Source organism: Paramormyrops kingsleyae, chromosome 4, assembly GCF_048594095.1.
Source record: "Paramormyrops kingsleyae isolate MSU_618 chromosome 4, PKINGS_0.4, whole genome shotgun sequence".
Lineage (NCBI taxonomy): Eukaryota > Metazoa > Chordata > Actinopteri > Osteoglossiformes > Mormyridae > Paramormyrops > Paramormyrops kingsleyae.
In genome coordinates, this window is record NC_132800.1 from 25,547,370 (window position 1) to 25,564,504 (window position 17,135).

At 42.4% G+C, this 17,135-nt stretch overlaps 2 protein-coding genes across 10 annotated transcripts in view; both read left to right on the top strand.

Moving 5' to 3' along the window:
- LOC140588790 (NLR family CARD domain-containing protein 3-like) overlaps window positions 1-17,135 on the top strand; it is an 84,610-nt gene that overhangs the window by 43,145 nt on the left and 24,330 nt on the right. The gene's annotated exons all lie outside the window — the stretch shown is intronic.
- On the top strand, window positions 666-14,933 carry LOC140588794 (uncharacterized). 8 transcript variants are annotated; one of them, XM_072710961.1, is made up of 6 exons: window positions 666-859; window positions 5,935-6,000; window positions 6,149-6,246; window positions 7,349-7,486; window positions 7,741-7,846; window positions 8,143-14,933. In XM_072710961.1, exons 3-6 carry the CDS (start codon window positions 6,190-6,192, stop codon window positions 9,864-9,866), a joined length of 2,025 nt encoding a protein of 674 aa, XP_072567062.1. In that variant the 5' UTR covers window positions 666-859; window positions 5,935-6,000; window positions 6,149-6,189; the 3' UTR covers window positions 9,867-14,933. The 8 variants fall into 8 exon arrangements, with proteins under 8 accessions (XP_072567062.1, XP_072567064.1, XP_072567068.1 ...); XM_072710963.1 differs by having other exon boundaries at window positions 7,352-7,486; XM_072710967.1 differs by having other exon boundaries at window positions 6,149-6,242.

Sequence of the window (17,135 nt, forward strand, 5' to 3'; positions counted from 1 at the left end):
CCTACGAGCCCCCACGGCAGGCCTGGCTCCAGGGTGGGGCCCCGGTGACCCTAGTCCGGGCGAGGGAAACGGGACTTTGAGATATAACTTTTTCATGGGGTTCTTTTGGATAAAAATTAGAATCCTTTCAAAGGAATTTTTATTTTGGTCCCACACTTCTTAGTAGTGTGTAGAATGAATCCTTAGTAGAATGTACCTACTGTAACTAGGTTTGAAGCTGACACAATCCTTTATTTGTGTTTAATGCATGTACATTTGACCTATGTAAAATCAGGCATAATTGCACGTTGGGGACACTATGTTCCAAACCCAGCAAACTTTTTGCTGACGATTACTTTTATGCAACAACATATGGTACCAATGTTTGTGCAGTTCTCTTTTTTTTTTATTTTGGATGGTTAAAATTTACTTAAAATAAGCAAGGAAAGCTGTGTAAGAAACAAAATAATTTACGTATTTTAGGTATAAAATAAGGTAAATATATAAGTTTCTTAATCTTTTAATATATTTACTTTTATTTATGATAAAATTTGGCGATGTAAGTATAATATATCACAGGACTTATTATTATTCTTGCACATAATTCACCATTCAATGGATTAATCGCCTATTAAAACCGAACTTTTATTTTGACACAATAAGCGGACATAGCGACCGGAAGTCTCCCCCTTATTCTTGCCAGCTTCGCACTGCTGAGATCCTCCTGGTGAAGGTCTGCAGCAAGACACTTCCAATTATTCGGTCAGACTGCAGCGGTCAGCAGACATTTCAATCGTGGGTTTAATCACGACCGAACAGGAAAATACTGTTTGGGGAAACAACTTTCGAGTCACTGACAGGAGGAGGCATTTGTGGCACGGTAAGGCGTTTGTGGGGGATGGGTTCGTAGCTGTGATTGCTAATGTAGCTAGCTAGTTTCGCATTCCTCCGGGAGACTTTTAGTTACGGAAAACATGCTTGTATGTTTGCAGAGTAGTCGAATTCTCTACTCGAGTAAAAGTACGGTTACTTCAATATTATAACAACTGAAGTCGGGGTAAAAGTAATCAACGATCTCACTACTTTACTGAGAGTAAAAGAATCTAGAAAAAAAGACTACTGGAGTAGGTCGTTGGTTTACAAAATCGGAATTGGTTATTAACAAGCTTTACAGTTGCGGGCTTTTCTAATTAACAGCACAGATAAAGAATAAAATCTAAGATTAAAATATGGTCTCCAAATAAAACAAACACAAACTGCAAATAAAAGATCATATACCTTTTTGATAATCAAAAACAGCACGGGAAAACCACGTGTGTATATATATATATATGTGTGTGTATATATATATATATGTGTGTGTATATATATATATATATATATATGTGTGTGTATATATATATATATATATAAATAAAATGTGTATATACATGTATATAAAATGTGTGTGTGTGTGTGTGTGTGTGTGTGTGTGTGTATATATGTATATATATTTCCAGCAATTTGTAATAACTGTCTTTGTACAAAGGTTGTTTCAGCAACTCACATAAAAAACAAATGTATGCTACATTAAGAGTGTGTGTGTATGTGTGTATATATAATATATATATATATATATATATAATATATATATATATATATATACACACACACTCACCTAAAGGATTATTAGGAACACCTGTTCAATTTCTCATTAATGCAATTATCTAATCAACCAATCACATGGCAGTTGCTTCAATGCATTTAGGGGTGTGGTCCTGGTCAAGACAATCTCCTGAACTCCAAACTGAATGTCAGAATGGGAAAGAAAGGTGATTTAAGCAATTTTGAGCGTGGCATGGTTGTTGGTGCCAGACGGGCCGGTCTGAGTATTTCACAATCTGCTCAGTTACTGGGATTTTCACGCACAACCATTTCTAGGGTTTACAAAGAATGGTGTGCAAAGGGAAAAACATCCAGTATGCGACAGTCCTGTGGGCGAAAATGCCTTGTTGATGCTAGAGGTCAGAGGAGAATGGGCCGACTGATTCAAGCTGATAGAAGAGCAACTTTGACTGAAATAACCACTCATTACAACCGAGGTATGCAGCAAAGCATTTGTGAAGCCACAACATGCACAACCTTGAGGCGGATGGGCTACAACAGCAGAAGACCCCACCGGGTACTACTCATCTCCACTACAAATAGGAAAAAGAGGCTACAATTTGCACAAGCTCACCAAAATTGGACAGTTGAAGACTGGAAAAATGTTGCCTGGTCTGATGAGTCTCGATTTCTGTTGAGACATTCAAATGGTAGAGTCAGAATTTGGCGTAAACAGAATGAGAACATGGATCCATCATGCCTTGTTACCACTGTGCAGGCTGGTGGTGGTGGTGTAATGGTGTGGGGGATGTTTTCTTGGCACACTTTAGGCCCCTTAGTGCCAATTGGGCATCGTTTAAATGCCACGGCCTACCTGAGCATTGTTTCTGACCATGTCCATCCCTTTATGACCACCATGTACCCATCCTCTGATGGCTACTTCCAGCAGGATAATGCACCATGTCACAAAGCTCAAATAATTTCAAATTGGTTTCTTGAACATGACAATGAGTTCACTGTACTAAAATGGCCCCCACAGTCACCAGATCTCAACCCAATAGAGCATCTTTGGGATGTGGTGGAACGGGAGCTTCGTGCCCTGAAAGTGCATCCCACAAATCTCCATCAACTGCAAGATGCTATCCTATCAATATGGGCCAACATTTCTAAAGAATGCTTTCAGCACCTTGTTGAATCAATGCCACGTAGAATTAAGGCAGTCCTGAAGGCGAAAGGGGGTCAAACACCATATTAGTATGGTGTTCCTAATAATCCTTTAGGTGAGTGTGTGTGTGTGTGTGTGTGTGTGTGTGTGTGTATATATATATATAAATAAATAAATAAAAAATTGTAGCAGCTGAATCAATGTAATGAAATACACAAAATCTTGTTCTATGAAGTGCAACCAGCATGGTGCTTTAGATAATGCTTTCAGTACTACAGTTTTTTAATGTAAAAGCACAGATTACCGCTGCTTCTACTAAGAATGTTATTAAAAATTGTCTAATGTTATTTAGTGTTGATACACATATGTGACAGGGGGAGAGAGCACGCGAGCGAGTGTGTCCGCATTTATTACGGACAAAGTAAACATTTATTGCGGAGAAAAGGCCTTTTCCGCATTTTACGCTAAAAATGCGCAGGCTTGCACTCTCCCGAAACGCCATAGACTTTAGTGACTGAGCGACGCAAATAAGACGATTGGTGACGAAAAACCCATGAACGGCAGGCGGCAAATTTCGTTTTAAAACGGGTCCAGTTGTTTCAGCATAATACAGAGATGAACTGTACATAAGATAAATAACATAAGGCTATTTCATTTGTTTAATAAAAGCACAAGATATAAACCTGTTCTATAGCAAAGGTAGCCTTAAATGACTTCTGTTGTGATCTTGCACTATATATAAAATAAAATTAAATAAAATTAACTTGGGGCACCCCCCTAATAGAATGGTAGGGTAAACACGTTGTGGTACATGTAGCCACATTAATGGCTGAATGTGTTGACAACCACGACTTCCCCTGCGTTCATTTAAACACGGTTGTGTGTGAAGGGACGGGGTGGGTAATGCAGCCAGCAGTAACGCCATTGGTTGCACTTGAAGTTACTAGTTATCTAATCAGACAGTAAATAGCTCATTGATAAGAATATTCTCAGAGTTGTGGTCTCGAAATAACATGACAAGAACGAGTACAAATACGGCTGATTCAAAGACAAGATCGAGACCTTCAGAAACTGGTCTTACTACAACATTTGATATTACTATAAATTTCTATCATGAAGAAATGAAGCAGTGATGTAGTGGTAACAAGAAATTTAAGGTGGGTAAACTGTAAAAACGGTGGGTAACTTTATATCCTTAACATTAGTGATCTCAAAAAAGGTGAGTAAACGCTGTTTTGTAAATTTAAAAGGTGCGTAAATGGCGTTTATGTGCATTTACCCTCCACTACACCACTGAATGAAGAATTTGCGTTAAGTAATCTGAATAATTGCATAAAATAATCCAAAAACTCCACGACGTCACATAATACATCAGTGTCTCTCCGACCTAATTTCAGCTAATTATTGTCAAATTATGGCAGAATTAAAACAAGACTCTGTTGTGTCAGCCTCTGCCATTTTTTAAACGTTTTTTTCAGTTCTCCCAGAATTCATCACATAAGCTACTCAAGGCACGCCATTGGTTCTCGTCACCTTTTACTTTTATGGTGGTTGGCATCCATCTTAATGGTACTTTACTGCCACCTTGGCTTTGGTTAGCTTACTGCTCCCAAATTAGGAGGTAGCCACTGTACTTATGCGTATAACAACGTAGACCCAACTAATCGATTATTAAATTAGTTGGCAACTATTTTAATAATCGATTTTAATCGATTAAATCGATTAGTTGTTGCAGCCCTAATATATATATATATATATATATATATATATATATATATATCACACACACACACACACACACACACACACACACTCACCTAAAGGATGATTAGGAACACCTGCTCAATTTCTCATTAATACAATTATCTAATCAACCAATCACATGGCAGTTGCTTCAATGCATTTAGGGGTGTGGTCCTGGTCAAGACAATCTCCTGAACTCCAAACTGAATGTCAGAATGGGAAAGAAAGGTGATTTAAGCAATTTTGAGCGTGGCATGGTTATTGGTGCTAGACGGGCCGGTCTGAGTATTTCACAATCTGCTCAGTTACTGGGATTTTCACGCACAACCATTTCTAGGGTTTACAAAGAATGGTGTGCAAAGGGAAAAACATCCAGTATGCGGCAGTCCTGTGGGCGAAAATGCCTTGTTGATGCTAGAGGTCAGAGGAGAATGGGCCGACTGATTCAAGCTGATAGAAGAGCAACATTGACTGAAATAACCACTCGTTACAACCGAGGTATGCAGCAAAGCATTTGTGAAGCCACAACACGCACAACCTTGAGGCGGATGGGCTACAACAGCAGAAGACCCCACCGGGTACCACTCATCTCCACTACAAATAGGAAAAAGAGGCTACAATTTGCACGAGCTCACCAAAATTGGACAGTTGAAGACTGGAAAAATGTTGCCTGGTCTGATGAGTCTCGATTTCTGTTGAGACATTCAAATGGTAGAGTCAGAATTTGGCGTAAACAGAATGAGAACATGGATCCATCATGCCTGGTTACCACTGTGCAGGCTGGTGGTGGTGGTGTAATGGTGTGGGGGATGTTTTCTTGGCACACTTTATATGCAGATGTACTCACAACACCTACACTCAGCACCTTGGGGTATGAAGGGGGATCAAGAATTTGTATCTGAGCTGCCTTTCAATACCCGGTGTATGTCTACTCTGAATTACATTATAATATACTGTTCAATAAACCACCGTTTTGCTGAAACGAGACCCTGCGAGTGGATTCCTTACACCTGTGTTCCCTACCTGAGCCCAATTACATTTGCTGTCAGTTAAATTGAGTTATTCTTAGCCGGAGTTGGCTTCTTTGTCTGGCGGGACCCCGGCTTTCCCTCATGTCAAGGATAAAAGTGGACTGTGACATACATTTGGGCTGCGGTTTGGATTAGTGCCCTCATACTGTTATCCAATGAAATCGATCTTGGGTGTGGTTTGGATGGAAGGATTGGTTTGGGTGGAACGATACTGATGGGGTGTCTGAATACCACTGGTAACAGCCTCAAATAAGTCGACAAAAGGTGAGATTCAGGAGAATAGGCATTGCATTTTGCAGATATACTCAAATAAAACTGTAGAATATTCAATGATTACATTGAAAGTAGATTTTTTTTTTCCCCAACAAGTTACTTAAGCGTAGTGCGCCCCTACCCCCCTCTGCATATTTGACATTTTATTACACATTTCAGGTGGGAACGTGGACTTGGTCGCCACACAAGATAGAAAGGACTTCGGGCATGAGTTTGTCAGTTGAGGTAAGGCAATTGGGGGAGAACTGGCAGCTGAAACTGAGGACAGCCTGCTATATCTGACATGGCCAGTGGGTGCAGTGGCTTTTTGGTGTCGTCGTGTCTGCTCTGTAAAGCATGAAGCAGCCTCATGAAAGGCCCTGTCTCCATGCAGGAGGATTACTCAGATATCCGGGCCTATTTCTCCGAAGCTGAATGGATTCGGCTGCCGAGATGCGAGAAGGTGCACTACAGGAACATGAAGAAAAGTTCGTAAGTTTAACGTTACACAGTTTTCATACGAAACTTCACCGCTACGCCAAAACAATGGAGGCTGGATGAGTCATTTAGTTAGTTGTCAGTTTATTGGGTGATCAATCGTGATACGTGTTTATTTTGAGAAAAACAATCAAATTCACGAGGAACACATTAAATAATGTGCTGTTGTATTGTTTTCAATGTAATACAGGTTAAAGATAATTCAACAAAGTACTGTTTTCAGTTTGATTTTAATTTAACATACCGTCCCAACTTTTTCTGATTTGGGGTTGTAATATAACCCATGACATGTTAATGATTTTTATTAAATCTGGCCAGCAGATCCATCTTTCGTTCTCCGCAGAATAAAAGAATATGCAACATTGTCCTGCTAATAAGCGATGGCAAGTTTCACCACTGGCACCAGCTATATGACAAAACTATATTAGGTGGTGATGGAATTTTCTGATGCAGACATTTGGAGATGCAAGCAAAAAATGTATTACTTGATACATAAATGGAATTATTTTTCTACCCCAATTGTCTGCTCAATTTTTGCTCTGCTGCATCTCATTTTCTGCACTTTCTTGTAACTTCCAAGTTTGCACTGGTGCTTGTGGTCGACCATTCAGCAAGTTAATCGCTCTTAGTGCCTCCCCTGTAGTTTGTGTTTGAGCAAATCATACCTAGTCTGGAGTAGGTACTAGAAAAGAGTTCTGGAACTGCCTCCAAGAAACTACAATTGGGCCGAGTTCCTACAGTGTAAACATGACAAAGGTAACTGGTTCTGGGAAAAGGTTCTGGTTCCGGAAATACTCCCAGCGATGTTGAAAGCGCCTATAGATGACCAGAACACTAAGTAGGAGCATTGTGGATATTCCCTAGGGTGACGCAGTCTGCCTGAAATGTTCATTGGTGTCTTCAGCATCCAGGAGTTTTCCAACCTGTATTCTGGTGATCCGATCGGAAGGGATCCCCTGCTGTGGGGTTAGAGTCATATGCCACAGACCAGGGAAGGAGGGTCTGTTTGTGGTCAACTCAAGCTGTTGCTGGCTGTGCATTACGACACACTGACTAACTGGCACTGTCTCAGTGTTTAATTCCATTTTGGTTTCAGCAGACGCCTTCCTGCAGTGAAACCAGCTGCCACACGAACCAGAAACCTTCCCAGCAGGGAGTCGGAGAGGTTAAAAAAGAGGAGGGAGAATTCCTGATATCTGAGGTTGAAGGGACTGCGAGCGAGAGCCCCTACAAGGTGAAGTGGAGTGTATGTGGGTCTCTTCACAAATGTCACTTGTCCATCCTGAGGTGGTTTAATTTTTGTGTGTTAATCTGAAAAGCAGCCGAATATAGGTTATACCAGAAAAGGACATAAATGTAGTTTGTCTGGCTTGAAAATGATTTTAGTTTGCTCTCTGCTCTTATTTCTCTTTTAAGCAAATAAAACGGCCTGTATAAATTTATGAAGTGAACGGCTTATTCTGCCTTGTTTGGTCTTTATGGCTGAAGATGAAGGGCACAGCGGTTCAGGATGTGACTGAGGAGGAGCTGACTGGTTCCCTTTCGTTACACACTGATGGGAGGAGCGAAGAGTGTGTGAAACCTCCAAACCCAGGTGATTTTAGCTATTCACATATACCATCAAAACCTCAATTGTTTTGGTACATTTGGAGGTAATACTTTGTACTTCAAGTTGCCATTTCAAACCAGCAGTGTTGTTACTCTGTGCAGTTCAGTTCAGGTATATCAGAGATTGCAGTGTGAATAGCACACTGTGAACATGAACTGCATATGGAGTAACGAATGCTCTTTGGAAGATATGTTTGCCTTATTCACTATTTTCCTGATTATTTTTCTCTGTTAACCCTGTTCCATCTCAGTACTGACTGCCGTGTCTCCATCTTCCCCCAGCAAGGAGAGTGGATGAATCCTCCCAAACCTTCGCTTGCTCTCAGGATCCATTCTCCTACACTGCAGACATTGACCTGCACAGACATATCAAAAGATCTCACCCCAAGGAGTATGTCAGACAGCTGAGGACTGGATCTGTCAACACAACCCAGGATTCACCAACTTCTGCTGGCCCCAGTGCCACTCAGACCAGTACAGACACCCTCAGTACCCTGGAAGAAGCCAGTACAGACACACTCAGTACCCTGGAAGAAGCCAGTACAGACACACTGACAGCACAACAGGGTTCCCAGGGTGAGATGACTTTCAATATAAATAGAGACTGTAAAATACACAGGCAGACTCACACAGAGAAGAAGTCCCATCAGTGTTCTGAGTGTGGGAAGAGCTTCACTCAATTAGGAAGCCTAAAGACACACCAGCGGATTCACACAGGAGAGAGGCCCTACCAGTGCTCCCAGTGTGGGAAGAGCTTCAGACGTTTAGGACACCTAAAGGCACACCAGCAGATTCACACAGGGGAGAGGCCCTACCAGTGCTCCCAGTGTGGGAAGAGCTTCAGTCGATTAGAACAATTAGAATGTCACCAGCGGATTCACACAGGAGAGAGTCCCTACCAGTGCTCCCAGTGTGGGAAGAGCTTCAGACATTTAGGAACCCTGAAGAGGCACCAGCGGATTCACACAGGGGAGAACCCCTACCAGTGCTCCCAGTGTGGGAAGAGGTTTAGTGAGTTAGGAAGACTAAAGACACACCAACGGATTCACACAGGGGAGAACCCCTTCCAGTGCTCCCAGTGTGGGAAGAGCTTTAGTGAGTTGGGAAACCTAAACAGGCACCAGCAGATTCACACAGGAGAGAGGCCCTACCAGTGCTCCCAATGTGGGAAGAGCTTCAGACGTTTAGGACACCTAAAGGCACACCAGCAGATTCACACAGGGGAGAGGCCCTACCAGTGCTCCCAGTGTGGGAAGAGCTTCAGTCAGTCAGGAATTCTAAAGAAGCACCAGCGGATTCACACAGGGGAGAACCCCTACCAGTGCTCCCAGTGTGGGAAGAGCTTTAATAACTTAGGAACCCTAAAGAATCACCAGCGGATTCACACAGGAGAGAGGCCCTACCAGTGCTCCCACTGTGGGAAAGGCTTCAGTGGATTCAGAATCCTAAAGAATCACCAACGGATTCACACAGGAGAGAGGCCCTACCAGTGCTCCCAGTGTGGGAAGAGCTTCAGTCGATTAGAAATCCTAAAGAATCACCAGCGGATTCACACAGGAGAGAGGCCCTACCAGTGCTCCCAGTGTGGGAAGAGCTTCAGTCGATTAGCATACCTAACGACACATCAGCGGATTCACACAGGAGAGAGGCCCTACCAGTGCTCTGAGTGTGGTAAGAGCTTTAGTCAGTCAGGAAGCCTCAAGAAACACCAACTGATTCACACGGGAGAGAGGCCCTACCAGTGCTCCCAGTGTGGGAAGAGCTTCGGTCGATTAGCATACCTAAAAAGACATCAGCGGATTCACACAGGAGAGAGGCCCTACCAGTGCTCTGAGTGTGGGAAGAGCTTTAGTGAGTTGGGAAACCTCAAGAAACACCAACTGATTCACATGGGAGAGAGGCCCTACCAGTGCTCCCAGTGTGGGAAGAGCTTCAGACATTTAGGAACCCTAAAGAAGCACCAGCAGATTCACACAGGAGAGAGGCCCTACCAGTGCTCCCAGTGATTATCTCAATTAGGATACATTGAGAAGCACCACCAGACCCACTCAGTTGACAGTTCATTATCACAGTCAGTCCAATAAGTGTTTGTTCTTGAATTTTTCTGAATTGTATTTGTGAAATACCAGTATGTTGGGTCTCCCTCATTAGTCCTGTTGATGTTTAGGATTTGTTTGACTAAGATTTGGAGGCAGTGTTTTAATAGTTAGTATATTTTGAAGGTAGTCTTTGACTGCAAAGCAGTTTTATAAACTGTGTATTTTACAGAAGAGAATTTGGGCCACGTGAAATAATATTCAGAGAATTCTGAGGAAAAGGTCTGAATCCTGACATTAGTCAGAGGCTGGCTGCAGACCTCAGGCCCCCTGCAAACACAGGGCAGAGTACACAGGGGCCCTTTACTCGCCCGCGGGGGCCCTTTCCTCGCCCGCGGGGGCCCTTTCCTCGTCCGTGGGGGCCCTTTCCTCGTCCGTGGGGGCCCTTTCCTCGTCTAGGGGCACAAGTGGAGATGTCAGTGTTGGTGGAAAATGACAGAATTGGTAGCATTCCTGCACATTTATTGATTGGGAACATATGAAATATTTAATTTTAAGGAGGCTACATGAGAATGTTGTATAGTGTAGTTTATTTCCAAAATTTTGTGTGAGCTTTGCGTAAGCATGTGAACAAGAATTCTTTTCATCGCATGAGCTTTAATTGTGGTGAGTTTTTTTGAGTCTTAAAATGTTATGAAACGTCATATAGAAGAAAAAGATAAGTCAGTTTCTCTTAGTACTTAAACGCTGTGTAATCATCTGTTTTACACAAAAGGGTTTGAATTGCATTCTTTTTAGTTACTTTTCTCCAACCCATTACAAGAAAGACTAAGACTTTTTGAAAATAATAAACCAAGATGACACAGGGCAGTGGTGACCTATGTCACAATGTCACAAATAGATTAAATGCAGAGGACCCGTTTCGTCGTCGTGTGCTGTGGTGTGTCAACACTGATCACCGAATTCCAAAATTATTTTATTCAGTTGCAAACATGAAGAAAAAAATATGTTGAAATTTGCTGTAAAAGGTTGGCTTTATGGTAATACTGTTTGTTTTCATTTACTAGATCAGGGCTATTCAATTACAAATTCAGCTGGGCCAGATTTTCAAACCAAGAAATTTAGGCCAGGTAATGACACAACTGAATATACTGAAAAACAAGTAATGTTTGTTTATTTTTCATTTTTGAATTTGGTCACTTCTGACACAGGCACACCAAAAAGAGCAAAAAACAATACAAAAGCTATTCTTTTTTCTTTACTTAAAAAAGCAACATTTGGGTCTGATATAATAAACATCTCAAAGAGCATTGGAGCACATTAGTGCACAGCATTAGCAATAACATTTGAAACAGCACAGGCATTCAAAACATGCATTTAACAAAATCAAATAGAACTTTTAATGTTGTTCAAGCTTTGGTGAAGAGTACTGTCGCTCAGGGAGGAACGAGAGCTACTTTTAATTGAGTTCATGTGCGAAAAGCTTGATTCACACGTGTATGTTGATCCAAACATGCTGTGCATGAGAAGCGCCAATTTCTTAATGTTAGGGAACTGATGTATGTTGACGTCAGCCCAAAACCTTACAACCCCCTTAGTGTGAAGCTCCTGTACCATGGTTATGGATAACCATATGTCAACAAGTTCGAGAATGAATTTACCCTTGTCAATGGAGGGGAAAACTTCCTTTGCTTTGGCGGATAAATCCCCACCTGTTGCTACAGAAAATGGATCTCTGGAGAGAGATAGAGGCATACCGCTTTCGTCAAAATGACAGCTCAGGTCAAAGGTCCTGAAGATCAAAGGGTTAGGGGTCACAGAGGTCACTAGGGGGCGGGGCCAGGAGTAGTGGCCAGTGTTGTTAATTATCTCCAGATGTTGCGAGGGGTGTGAAATTTGTCGCGGGTGGTTTTTTATTAATTAATTTATTTTGACTAGTGCAGAGACTGAAATGAAGCAGAAAATGGCTTGGCGTGTGGGTGCTTATGAATACGAGTGGGAGTTTCTGTGTCTGTGAAAGTGGCAGGGAGGGGGAGTAGGGTAGTGTCTGACCCCTGCAACAGTCCAGGGATTGAGGGTGACCCCCCTTTTTTGAAGTTGGGGTGAGTAGTTTTCACATACAGCTGTTATTTACATCCCCGTAGGTCATCCCGGTCAAACTGTATCGGTCTCTGCCCGTGCGCAATTACATGTAGAAAATAAAGGTCGGCCACACATCAAATTGACATTTTTGTCTTTCAGTATATAAAGTTTTTTTTTTGTTGGAATTTGAGGTAAAGTTGAGGACAAGAAGTTTTGTCCATATACAGATGCAGCCCCCTCAATTTTCCCCTCCAGCCAAAGGGAGTGACCCCCCTCCTTCTGGGGGTGTGCCTAAATTCTTGTCTAAACCCGCCCATTTATTCACTTGCAGGGTGTTACCATGAGATGGTGCTTTCTTTACAAAAACGCGTTTTTTTCACCTATGGCTGATGGGTCTGGATCCCCCACCTATCGCGGAAGTTACGTTCCAGACCCATCAGCGATAGGTGAAAATCCACAATATAGAAAGACCATATACATAGACTTTTTTTATAGTTTAAGCCTTAAAATACCGCTCCCACATGCTTTAAACACATGTGAACTTATTAAAACGCACTTTGTAAACACATATGATATGTGGATGTTGGGCTAAGGATATGAGTGACATAAAATATGAGAATTTCTGGTATCATTCGAATGTTTCTAGTAATGCATCGTGTTGGTCTTTCACTCATAATGGTCTTAAAAGGTCTTAAAAACGTCTCAAATTTAACTTACTAAAACCTGCAAGAACCCTGTGTATGGTGCAGCAACTTCTTTGATGATACTGTTCTCAAAGTAGTGTCTGTCCATGATTCCCTCAAAGATGACCAATGGTCCTGCGCCACGTCGGGAAATCATCCCCCAGACATGAAGTTTAAGGGGATGTTTGGGCGTTGGTTTGGCAACAAAGTGGTCCTTCCTCTTAAAACTAAGCCTGGCATAGTGTTCCAGAGATACAGATGTTTCATCTGTAAACAACACATTGTTCCATATTTCCCCAGACTCAATCCACTGAAGTGCTTGCCTTAGCCTTGCATCTTTGTTGCGGTCTTTGATCATTGGTATGGAGTCTTTCTGTATTTCCATCCAAGCTTTCTGCGGGCGCGCTGCACAGTAGTCAGGCTAAGTTGAACACCGAAATCAGCTTCAATCTTCCGCTTTACTTCTTGGGCAGTCATCTCATCATTAGCTTTTGTCAGGTCATCAATGGCAAGCAGAAGGTTACTGTGGAAGTGAAACACAAAAGCTATTACAAAAAAAGCAAAAGTGATATACCTGCAGGAATGTATAGTATGGATTATTTATAACATTTTATGATATATACTACTTTACATCGAGGAGCCAGTGTGCTTACTGATTAAGTTTTCTTGGACGTGGACGGCCAGGTTTTCTCACTCTGAAGTGGTATCGCAGTGCTCTCACTGTGATGCCCAGGCTTGCAAAATGTTGCTGGATCTCCTCTGTTGTTTTTCCATTTGCTCACATAAAACAAATCTCTTGAGACCTCTCGTTGTGGAAGCGCGTCATCTCCGTTATAATACAGCACAGTATGCCTCAGTTGTATTCCAGTGGTTGTTTCAGAGATGCAGTAAGATATCTATGTGTATATTTTGTGTGTGAGTGAAAAGGCAAGTTCTGACAAGCATTTGTGATTGGTCAAGGTACTATAAGCTCCACCTCGATTAGCCAATGGGATTCAACAAACAGTAGATGCAAATACCTTTCATCTACCTTTCAGTTTTTACACTTATTTTTCTGCATTTGAAGAGAACAGTGGCTGCATCCATTTTCTACAAGACTGGGAAATGTCTTCCTAGAAAGATAAGCAAAATGGTCATCATCAATCTCATGCTCAGCCTACAGTACCTGTAATTTTGAACTTTCCATTGTAACCTTATTTGTAATGTTATCCTACTAGGTGAAAAGCACAGCTCCAGATGTGCCCCCAGAAAATATAAAAAAGACACGGATATCTGCTGCAGCTAGACCATCACCAGCTGCCAGGAGCAGCAGAACAAGTGAGGGATTTCCCTAGTTAATTTGTAGTTATTTAATTATGTTCATTTAGTTCATTAATTGACCCCCCGGCTCCAGGAGTCTGTATGAAGACCATAGATAAAGGGCCGGTTTCCCTCAGGGGGGGCAGAGACAGATACAGACAAACACTGAACCGGCCGTGTGAAACATCTTTCTGTAACATCTTCATTCTGTCTTAATAAACTGCTTAAGCTTAAGGAACCTGCCTCATCACTCAACTAAAAGAACCTGAGGTTTCATTGAAAAAATCTATCATAACCATCCATTTCCATTTAATTTATTTGGTAGATGCTTTTATCCAAAGCAATCTACACTTTTGTGAAATCAGGGTCAATCAGTCCCTGGAGTGACTGGGGATTAAGCGTCTCGCTCAGGGACCCAGTGGTGACATCCCTGTGCTGAGCCTGGGATTTGAACCAGCAACCATCCGAGCACAGGCGTCCTACCCTGCTGAGTCACACACCGCCCCCACAAACTGCATATTTGATACACTCATTATTGTAGGTCGTACATTTTGATGTGCGTGTATATTCATTACAGGCTCCTCTTTATGTTCTGCACAAATTGACCCAGGACATACATGCACTATTAAAATACCCCATTCAAAATGCAAGGACTACAAGCATATGTTGAGCATGTAAATATGTTCAGAGTAATTAGAGTCACCAATGTATGGTGTGTGAAATGGAGAAAGGTGAATTGTGGGTGATGAGTGTGAATGATACATAATTTAGCATTTTACTCCTGTATTGCCAAAGGACTTACATGTAAACAGGGGGTTTTGTAGTCTAATGAGCTAATTATGTTTTATTGAAGAACCTACTTGGTTCTGTGCAGAATCTGGATTTGAGCCTTCAACTCTTTTACCACTATACCACCTACTGGTCAGAGGATCCTCTGGTCACCATAGAGCCTGAATAAATGCTCCTCATCTCATATATCTGCTCAAGCCGCCTTTATTGTTACATGTAATGGTTGTATAATGGGGGGGGGGGGGGGTAGATGCAGACATGGATTTATCTGTATGCATCTATTTAGCCCACAGACCCACCTGCTCTGCCCCCCACCCTCATTCTCTCACTCGCTTTCTTACATGGGGACCGTTCTCTATATATATTTTATGTCCCACTGAAGAGCCTTTTACCATAAATTGTACAGAAATCATAAGCTCTCCATTTGCTGGACAGATGCTATTTCTCCTTTAATACGTTCTGTGCACTCTGTCCATTCCTATCACTGTGCTGGAATGCTGCTGTGACCTTTTTGGTGGAAAGTATACATCCATCCATCCATTCATCTTCCTCAGTTTATCTGATTGCGGGTCCTGGGTGCAGCAGTCTGAGCAGGGATGCCCAGACCTCCCTCTCCCCAGCCACCTCCTCCAGCTCCTCTGAACCGAGAGATATAATCTCTCCGGTGTGTCCTGGGTCTCCCCGGGGTCTCCTCCTGCAAAGACATGCCTGAAATTCTTCCCCAGGGAGGATTCAGACTGAATCACTGCTCTGTGATGTAGCACATATATTGCCGTGGCATGTGGCCAGTAAAGAAAGTGATGATATGTGTGGAAATATTTGTAATTTTCTTCACAAATCACGTTTTGTCAAGAACAACGTGGACATTGTGTTTTAGGGGGTATTTTCATTGACAGTCAGGTTTACGTGTAAAAACAGGGCTTTTTCCCAGCACCTGCCTGATACACACTGACCTGTGACTGACTGACCACACTTGATTTGTGAAGAAATTCACAAATCAGCCTGGTCAGAAGGAGCCTGGTTGGTCCTGTTTATATGGTTGTCACGGTCGGGCAGAAGGCGATCCGGGAAGCAGGGATACGGAGCCAGGAAGTAGGGCAAACGGGGATTTATTACGGGAAGCAGGACTGGGGAAGAACGACGAGTAACATTAATGACAAGTCTGGGGAAGACTCACTCAGACAAGGACTAAATACAACAGACAAGCTACGGGTAACGAGCCACAGGTGAGAACAATCAGGGAGAAACAGGAGGTAATGAGGTGGGCGTGGCACACATTAGGAGCGGACGGAGCGGGGCCTGACAATGGTGAAGTCTTTTAATTATTTGCATTTGAAAATAAAATGGCAAAGCATAATATCAGCAGATTTCGGGGTGGGGGGCAACGGCATCCGGATTCACAAATCACAAGTTACCAAATGCCACCCTGTTTACTAGTGTGCCTCACTACAGTGTCGAGATTAATTAAACCGAATCACTAACTGCAAACTATCTTTACCGTGGTCACCTGTGGCAGATAACTGTCTGAGGAATCTAAACTGTAACATAATGCTGTAAAAAAACAGTGAAATTATTACATTGACATACTGTTTATCAGTAAAACGGTACAATACTTTAGAGAAAATGCATTCTGGGCAATATTTATGAGAACCATGACGTTTCCCATAAAATACTGCAATGTGCTGTAATTCAGTACATGAAAAAATAAGCTGTAGAATTTACTCAAATAAAATGAGATAGCACCACAAAGACCTAGACCGAACACTGGAACATCGTCTGTGTTCCGTAATTGCGGGAGATCACCGTCACACAATCGGAAAGACTGTCCTGCCAAAGAAGCTGAATGCAGGAAATGTTGCAGATGAAGACACTTTGCTGCTGTCTGCAGGTCTAAGCAGCCTGTGCATGAGATGGCAGAGGAAGAGGAAGTCTTTCAGGGCGGCCTTTTCCTGGAAGAGGGGAAGTCAGACAGCACTGGCTGGTACTCAGATATCAGAATGAATGGGGAAGTGCTGCCTTTTAAGATGGATACAGGGGCAGCACTGACAGCTATTCCTACCACACTGTACAGTTACAGCAGAGACGGCCCCCACTGCACACCCCAAAAAGACTATGGCCCCAGTAACAACAGGTTGCCTGTTGTAGGAAAGATTCGGAGCAGACTTGAAAGGAAGGATAAAAATTCCACTCAGCCAGTATTTGTCATTGATAACCTGGCCAGACCACTGCTGGGCTTACCAGTGCTCACTGCATTACACCTTGTTCAGCGAATGGAGGAACTTAGCACACTGGGTGAGAAAGAAGACCCAGGGGAGATCTTCAAAAATAAATTTCCAGAGGTGTTTACTGGATTAGGGAGGCTTGATGGTAATTATCACATCCGCCT

Bases quoted from the DNA above. Each gene is read 5' to 3' on its own strand.
- LOC140588794 (XM_072710961.1), top strand. From the start codon at position 6,190: ATGGATTCGGCTGCCGAGATGCGAGAAGGTGCACTACAGGAACATGAA. The intron at 7,487-7,740 runs GTGAAGTGGAGT...TTATGGCTGAAG, and splicing joins CGAGCGAGAGCCCCTACAAG to ATGAAGGGCACAGCGGTTCA. The intron at 7,847-8,142 runs GTGATTTTAGCT...ATCTTCCCCCAG, and splicing joins TGTGAAACCTCCAAACCCAG to CAAGGAGAGTGGATGAATCC.